General features: G+C 33.0%; 1 protein-coding gene across 1 annotated transcript in view; it reads left to right on the top strand.

Moving 5' to 3' along the window:
- Positions 1–9754, top strand: part of LOC106869364 (glutamate receptor) — a 702165-nt gene that overhangs the window by 665696 nt on the left and 26715 nt on the right. Inside the window, exons 12-13 of the mRNA XM_014915088.3 lie at positions 5720–5924; positions 6430–6580. Of these exons, the coding sequence (XP_014770574.1) occupies positions 5720–5924; positions 6430–6580 (356 nt within the window). The remainder of the gene's footprint in view (positions 1–5719; positions 5925–6429; positions 6581–9754) is intronic.

The raw sequence follows: 9754 nt of genomic DNA, 5'->3' as shown, positions 1-9754 counted from the left end.
TTCATATCAATGGAAATGATTCGAATGGTATGGTCGAATTCTCATCAACGAAACTGCAGAAATTATTAGTTTTAGATTTACATAGCTTCCATAAACCATCGTTATTTTATCAGTAGAAAATAATTCCGTTGGATTATCTTCTACTTCAGTAGTTTCATTCTTGAGAGAAATAGAGAGTTGACAAAGATATGCAACGTTACAAACAAAGGAAAGTGCGTACATATATGATTCCCAGAAATATACTTAACGCATTTTATTGACTACACAATTAATGGCGGAATAATATATTGAATAGGCAACGGTTAGAAATCCCATTGTTGTCAAAAGTGAATTAAATCATTTATTCAAAAATACGTACCAATAAATTATTTGTTGTAAAATTGCATCAAGTTTCCTGCTGGTAATAATACACAATAAGTGAAGAAAATAACGATATTTCACTGAAAACTGCTAAATAATACTCCAAAAGAAGCCGCGTTATTAGACAATTACGCCTAATTCTTCATCTGCTATCCATGCACAGTTGGAAATCGAAGTACGTAGGAAAGACTATAAATATCACATGAGGAATTTTAGACCGAACTCCAGCACTAATAAATACCTTTCTCAAACTGTCTAAAAGAGAAGTTTTACGTTATTTCAAACCTCTCATTTTTTATGGATTGAGTTACATAGCTCATCTCAAGTTCCAGTCATATGTCACATTTCCTGCTGAAGAATTTTAAAGTGGTTTACATCCTTATCATCAGCGAGAGCGTTGCAACTTTATTAACGAAACAATAAATTTCGTACCATCATTTAGTGCCATCATAACATTTTCTATTATTTTAGTCAATCTAGTGAGTATATTTCAATTATCAAAACCCTCTTAGTGTATAAAAATATCCCAATGGCCCCAATATGTATGTATGTATGTATGTATGTATGTATGTATGTATGTCATTATTTAGTTTATTTCAAGATTTTTTGACAATAGAAAATAAATAACGGTTTCTAACCTACATTCAAGGCTCCTACATTGCAATTTCAACATCAACAACAGGGTATTTTGTTTGCATGTATGTATGTTTGCATGTATGTTTGCATGTATGTATGTATGTATGTATGTATGTATGTATGTATGTGTAGATTTGTAAGATTTATGCACGTATTCTCATGCATATAGTTACATATCCAGACATGCTCATATATATTTAAATAATAAACTTCTGGAAAGATTAACAGATTTTTACAGTTACAGTGATGGATTGGATCTGTAGTCTTCGAATAAGCTTCCTTCTTTTTGGTTTTGAGAAGCTTAATTTCTCAAGATTGGTATTTAAGCAGTGTGTTACATATCCCAGGGTCACAATAATTACAGTATGTATGTATATATATGTATGTATGTACACTGCGGCCAGGCTGGGATGATGTCTTGAAGAATTTTAGTCAAACGAATCGACACTAGTACTTATTTTTAAAGTATGTTATTCATTCTATCAACTTCATTTCGCTAACCGATATGGTAAGGGGAAGTAAACATACCAACACTGGTTGTAAAGCGGTAGTGTGCCACCGCTGTAGTCGGATTTGGCCAGCCCAAGAATATATCAGAAGACATTTCCCATGTGGTTGGGAAGCAAACGTCTTAACTAACATCCGCGCCTGCGCTTGTATACATAAATCAGTGCTCTTTAAATTGGAGCGCAAATGGTTCGCCATTCCACAGATATGTACGTCTTTAACTTCATTTTCAGTGTGTACGGCAAGGCTGTACCATTGAAGTACAGTTTTGTCCATCCGACGAACTCCAATATATTTTCCGCCACACCCGATTTAAATCATAAGGTGATGGTGAACTTGAGGCTCAAACCAAAGGCTTAGTTAATGCGAGACCAACTTTTTAACCACTCGGCCATACAGCAAATACAACAGACACTTATGTATGCATACATATACAGGCACTTAATTTTGGCTTTATGTCTTTCATCTAAATGAATGTTTGTTTAAATTTGAAGATTAAGATAATAAATTCTATGAAATATTCACGACAGATGTGAAGAGACACTTATGAAGATATGATTCCTTTGATGATAAAGACGATCCATTTTTACCTATCCCATAAATTAATAGTCAAACGAATTCTATAAATACAAATAGGATGAAAATTAGAAGGAAAGCTTTCACAAATAGATTGTAAATATACAACAGTTTGGTATTCTGATTGTAATAAATTGCGGAATATCAAGATTAACAAGTAACATAAATATTTCTAAATGTGATTGATTTGTCAATAGTATTTTAATATTGACGAAGACTTATTCTAATTGTTTTGTGGCTATGGAATTTGTCTGAATCATAAGAAGCTCTGAACTGTTGAAATATTCCGTACCAGTTTTATCGAGATGGAGACTTTTTGATTGTAAGTTCTTCATTACAGAACTTCATTATTTCATTATAAAATATGATACGCTAACAAGTACTTTGCTTGTTATCTTTAATTCACATTTGCGTCACTCTTAATATACAACTATATGCCTATATATGTGTGCGTGTGTGTGTTTCGCACACGTTCCAGATTTTCCTCATCAATTAGGTTTACTGAAACTCACCTGAACTGGGTAGATTAATTAGGAATATATATATATATTAATGTCATGAATCAAAATCATAAATAATTGCTCCAGTGATCCTCAAGTAACTGTTAAAAATTAGTTTCGCTTTGATAGGATATCGTAATTATTTAGATTCCAAATATAAATCGGAGTATTGTGATCTTGTCTAATGATTAACAGTTGGAGAATTGATTGCTATATCGATCTTTGTAAGTTTCTAGTATTTCCAAAGATATATATATTGGGTTGTCCAGAAAGTTCGTGCCGATTTATAATAGCTTACCTTTCGACTTATTTGCCATGAAACCACCGCAAATCTGGGAAGAGGGTATTTTCAAGTTAAAGGAAAGAGGGAGACACATTGTGCAACAAAATAGTTCATATTTGGTTGATTAAAAATGTAATGGCAACTATTTATTGACCTTTTTCTTTCCTTTAAAAATCGGCACGAACTTTCCGGACAACCCAATACTTTTATCTTCTATCCTCTACCTGTTTCAATTATCGGACTGCAGCCACCTTTGGGCACTGTCTTGGAGAGTTTAGTCGAAGAAATTGGTTTACAGTACTTATGTTTTAAGTGTGACACTTATTATGTCACCTCTTTTACGAAGTGGTGTTTTGTCGGATGTAAACGGCCCAACACCGATTGTCAAGTAGGGTGAGAAGAAGCAGAGAAGCACAAACACATATGTATATATACATAAATACATATCTAGTATATAAATCCTGTTCTGTCTGTCTGTTTTTGTGCGCTTTTAACTCGAGTATTGTTCATCCGATCGCGCTGAAATTTTAAACATGGATACATGAGAGAGCGGGGCGTTCCGTAATGTAAAAAGATTTTCAAAATTGTCAGCTTCAAAATGAGAATCACAATCTTTGTAATTTTTTTGTCCTGCTTCTTCCGCCATCCTGTTCATTTACCAACGTTCTAAACAATTCATTTCTACGTTTTCACATTTAAATGACAGATATATGTAAATAAAGCTTGCTATTTGTAAATACAGACTCATTTTGATTTAAATATTAGACCACGAACAACTGTATTCATTTCTGCGTTTACACACGTTTGTAAGTGGTTAAAAAATCGATATCACTATAACTTTTATTAACTGTAATCAACCACGTGCATTCGTAGTCAAATGTGTTCTTACGGCTTTTTTTCGTGCAATAAACCAGCTGACATGAAAAACTACTCAGAAAATGCAGTTACTTTAATTGAGCAAAAGAGTGAAAATAAAGCAAATAAATAACTGTAGATTCCTCAATTTTTTGAAGATATCCTCAACAAAATTCAATTGAAAGTAGAAAAGACTAATTGATCTTTTATAAAACGTAAAAAATTTGGGGGATGGGGGTTATATCTAAAACCTTGCCTAACGTTTCTCATTGAACTTTAAAAAATAAGCGGTATTGTTCAATTTTTTAAATAAAATTCATTTTCAAAGAACATGCCTTATCTTATTTTATTGCACCTTGTGTTATTTCACCCAAGAGTTTCAACACTAATTGTGTCAGATTTTGAGAGAAGAGAGACTTCCTTTAGCATTTAAGCGCCTTTATTGAGTAGCAGTTTCTGTTTGCTTGTCCATCGGGTGATTAAAACTTCCATTGATATTTTTATTCTAAACTAATGTTACTTATCTCATAGTTCTTACCACTCCGCCAGTGAAAATCGAAATAAAATATGTAAAGCAACAGCCATCAAATGCAAAAGCCAAAGAACTGTATCATTGCTTATATATCACTTGCAATATTCATTTTAGAGATAAAACAGCGTTCGGTCCGATGTATTGGTGTTAACATGAGGTATGTACTATGGACGAGTACATTGTGCTTATCCTAATGTGAAAGTGTTTGAGTGCAACAAGTTTAAGGTTAATTATGATGTCCGATTCCACTGGAAGCTGCATACGTTGTGGGCTGAATAGCTTTCTTTCATTTTATTGACCTCATGACAATTTTGAAAGGTTCACAGTGTTAAGATTCACTATCAATCATTTTTTTCTTGTTTAGAAGAAACAGTCAAAAGTTTCAACGTCTCAGGAATCTTCAATACCCTAACCCTAACCAAAAGTAAATACCCTATACAATCACCAAACATCACTACAATTTAACACCGTCCAAGTTAACCCTCTTCACCTATACAAACCGTCCAATGGATGTGGGTCATGTGCTTGTATACACACACACACACACACACACATATTATATATATATATATATATATATATATATATATACCGAGTATCCTCATAATTTTCTGGTTAATTCGCGGATAAAGTAGAACATATTTACTCACGGTTCCACAGAGTGGAATTGAACACGAAACCATAAAACTATGCCCTCAATGCAGAATATATTGGAACTACTGTTTTGTGTTAACATAGAAAAACTGTATTATTGATTCTCTTTTACTTGTTTCAGTCATTGGAGTGCTGCCATTCTGGAGCACATTCTTAATGAATTTTATTCGAACAAATTGACCTTAATTTTTATTTTTTCCTTAAGCCAGGCATTTATTCTATCGGTTGTCATGCAATACTACACACACACACACACACACACACACACAAACACACGTGCACACACGGGTTTCTTTCAATATCCATCCACCAAATCCACTCACAATGCTTTGGTGGGCCCAAGGTTAGAGTAGACTTGCAGTGTGACTGAACTCGGGACCACATGGTTGGGAAGCAAATATCTTTCCGCACAGCCATACCTGCGTCTAATTAAAAGAAAACATTTTTAAAAGGCCATATTAATTTTTTTGAAAATGTGTATTTTATGCGTTTTCTAAATTACAAATATTTTATGATATAATTTTAGAACATTTTGTTTTCGTTCTTCCCGCTTTATTAAACTGAAACATTTGCTGAAGGTTTTTTTATGAGTATTATCGGTTAAATTTCTTCTCCAGATCATTATTTCCGTCTCTAAAACGTTAGTATCAATGAATAATAATACTAATAACAATAAAGGCTTGTAATAAATTCGTTATTCTTAATGGTTAATCACTGAAAATTTTACCGCATGTGGCCAAGATATTTAACAACGTTCTTATATATTAATACTAAAAACATTGTTTTTATTTACTTTGAATTTTTTGCTATTCACAGGAAGCGCATATCGCTATAGCTCCCTTGACGATAACATCACAACGTGAGGAAGTGGTAGATTTCTCCAAACCTTTCATGAATGTTGGCATTAGCATCATGATTAAGAAACCGGAGAAACAGAAGCCAGGCGTATTTTCGTTTATGGAACCACTATCTTTGGAGATATGGACGTGTATCATCTTTGCCTTCCTAGGCATTAGCGTAGGTAAGTATCAACATACAAAATTCTTGCATATATATGCTAATTCCCCATTACTCGATGTTTCAACTCTCACGAATACATATACTTTCATATATTTATGATTGCGCACACATCACGTACAGATACATCACTCACACATGTATAAAATATATGTGAGTGCATGTATGTATGATTGCAAATATAGGCGTATAAAGGTGTTTATATATGTATGTGCATGCGTATTTCAATACATGGTTGTATTTATAATATACTGAAGTATATATATATATATATATATATATATATATATATATATATATATGTGTATGTTTACAAACACAAATGTGCGCAAGCGAGCCTGTTTTAGTAAATGTATTTCTTCCGGCTTATTACATTCGGAGTTAAAATATCACCGACGCTAACTGTCTTCCTTACTTTGTCACTAATATAAAATTCACCTCACCCTCAAATTTCTCTCTTTGTTCCTATGTTGAATCAACATCATATTAAAACAATTGTTCTTTTTCAGGATTATGGCTGGTGAGTCGCTTCAGTCAGTGTGAATGGCATAAAGATACGACAATCAATGGAGAACAGATGGTAAATGACTTTTCCATCTCGAATTCTATTTGGTTTTCGTTGGGTGCTTTGATGCAGCAAGGCAGCGATGAATGCCCCAGGTAATAAAAATTACATAATTTCGGTTTAATATATTTATATATGTTTTTGTTGGGGCGGTGTGTTGGCAGAATCGTTAACATGCCGGGGAAAATGTATGTTTAACTGTATTTTGTCCGTCTTTACGTTGTTTGTTCAAATCCTGCCGGGGTCGACTTTGCCTTTCATTTTTCGGATCGATGAAAAAAATTACTAGCTGCGCACTGGGGTCGATGTAATCAACCTATCCCCTCCCCTAAACGTGCTGGCCTTGTGCCAAAATCTGAAGTCAGTATCTGTAATTATATTTTTGTTTTCTGCTATTATTTTCTCTCTTTGACGGTGTTGGAGATGTATCATTCTAAGATTTTAGTAATTTGAGACTTAATTCAAGATTTAAAATTCTTAAGATTTTAGTGATTTCCTTCTCAGAAAATTTATTATCTAAGTTTATGTAATCGAAGTTGCTGGAATTTTTTGTATGGACACTATTTTCACCTCAGTACTTCAAGCAGATTGTGGATTTGAAGAATGTGTTCCAGTTTATTAGAAGCTACGATGATCTACATCGGGTATGCACAACCTGGAAACTTAATAAAAATCCCATCTCCCATGTTGTGCAGACATAATTAAAATCTACGTCTGATTTGCGAGAAATAGAATAATGTTATTGCTGAGGCCGTTACATAGAAAATAATACCACATTGGTAATTGAAACTTTATTCAGAACGGAGGGGAAAGTTTTAATATACGAATATTTAGCAGTTGCCGAGAATATTATGCAGCCATTCAGTCTCTAACTTTAAGAAGATTATTGTCGTTCGTATATCTTAGAGTATTTTATTAAAGTCGTATCAAGATATCAGTTCCAGAGATTTAGCATATATATAACTATATATATATATCAAATAACCTGCATTTATTTATTGCAAACAAATGAAATTACTTTTATACTTGTATTATTTCTTAGTTAATTCTAGTTTTAACATTTAGGTGAACTTGAAATGCTTTAGCTATAAATTACTAACTACGTCTGTTCACGAAGCATTCTTTAATTTACTCATATAAATTATTTACTTCTCTATAATTTTGCACAAGTTCAGATCCCGGCATAATGGCACTCCACTTGCAGTTAGAAATTCATTATTGCAACCCAAGTCTTGCAAGTTTTTTTGTTCTTGCTTAGATCCTGACCGAGTCAGAAACAAGTAGTTTCGTCGTTATTCAGAATATATTTCTTATTTCAAAGCATTAATTCAGATGTCAGGTAGATTTGGCTATGTTTTTCTTTCAGATGTGTTTTCCAGCAAATACAGAGACTCTCTCGATAGCTAGACTAGAACTTACACTAATGAAACTGGCGTTTATTTCTCAACTATATGTTCATCATTAACTTGATTTATTTTCTATTTTTAAAATGTAAAGAAAGTATCTCGATACGCATACATTTTTTTTTAATTGAAATGTTCAGAATTCGACGAGGCGCGTCAGAAATTAGGAATTCAATAGAAATGGAAATGATGCTATGATTGCGCTCCAGATATCCAAAATAACGTAAAATCTATTAATTGATTACTATTAATATTCTCCTGATTGAATAAACTATCAGTGACAAGTGATTCAATTTTCATTAATTTTGCTTTTTAGAAATGCTATATTCAGAATTACATCTAGATTCTAATTCTGTGCAATACTGACTGTAGAAGCCGACAAGCGAGCGTCTATAGAGATCGTCTCAGTAGAGAGAAATAACAACTACATTGCCCGAAATCTTGTATAAGGAAGGACACTGCTCAACGTAGCTCCTGATTAGACAAACGATATGGTCACGACTGAAGTCTGTTGAACATAGATTTATTTGATCGAAGCTTCCATGGAGCTCAACAGCAGCTAATTGAATAGAATGGGTTATATTGTAAGGCATAATATACCAATATTTAAAATAGCTTTCATATCTTGTATTTGGTTCAGGCATTAAAATGTAATAATGATGGGTACTGCTTTGTTCAATGATTTTTAGGGTTGTAAAGTTCTTTAATCTATAGTCGGAATTTAAATCTCACTGCTAATGATTTTTATAACTAAGAGGAATAAAATACGTAATCCTCATGTAGAAAGATCAATTCAGTGTCTTAGACCTTCGCATAACAAATATTCATCTTGCATTTGTGGAAGAAAATATTTTTGAGATCAGATCTTGCTACTGCTAAAAGGAAGATAAGTTCACGGTGCTACTGAAATTTTCCATTGAATAAACTAATTCAACTTATGTTGCCTGCATCTTGTATGATGGATCAATGTCATACAATGCTATCTGGCATCATACATGTATGACGTTATAGAGAAATGAGAATGCAGTAGTAATGTTTCGTGCTTGTACCAAAATCGTTATTGATTATAAGAAATGAAATCTACTTAAAAAAGAATAATAAATATCAAAGGTCAGATCTTCACATGAATGATGTTTAAATATAAATGACATATGACCCAATAATATGTCATTAAAGTGGATATTGGAAAACTACACGTGTTGAATGTCTAAAACTAATATTTCATTTCATTAATTAAAGTTTTGAGATGAGACATTCTTCAGTTAAATAGCTTTCATAGTTGCGTCAGCATTTCTATAAAATACCATTATTTCTAGCTTATTTTTAATTAAAGGCAACATATAATTTTTAAAATGTTTATTTTGTATAAAATAAGTTCATACTAAAATATGAATTATCTATTTGTAATTTGTGAGTGGGAGGTTTTGCCAAAGTTCTTCGTATAATTGAAACAAAAAAAGAACGGAAATATTACAAAAAAGAAACCTTAAAAAAAAAAACCAATTTTAGCTTCAAGACCCAATATGTTTAATTAATTATATGGAAGTAATAAGAAAACCATCACATTTATTTATTTATTGCCGACAGGGGACTAAACATAAAGAGGACAAAAAAGGACAGACAAAGGGATTAAGTCGATTACATCGACCCCAGTGCGTAATTGGTACTTAAGTTATCGATCCCGAAAGGACGAAAGGCAAGGTCGACTTCGGTGGAATTTGAACTCAGAACGTAACGGCAGACGAAATACGGCTAACCACTCGCCCGGCGTGCTAGGGTTTCTCCCAGCATGCCGCCTTTAACGTATCTTCAGTAATAGCACCAACTTGCCCTGCCATTACATGCTTTTGTCAGAGTCCATTCTGT

This window comes from Octopus bimaculoides, chromosome 1 (assembly GCF_046866305.1).
Source record: "Octopus bimaculoides isolate indiv1 chromosome 1, ASM4686630v1, whole genome shotgun sequence".
Lineage (NCBI taxonomy): Eukaryota > Metazoa > Mollusca > Cephalopoda > Octopoda > Octopodidae > Octopus > Octopus bimaculoides.
The sequence above is the reverse complement of the archived record's forward strand: the minus strand, read 5'-3'. Positions and strand labels throughout refer to the sequence as shown.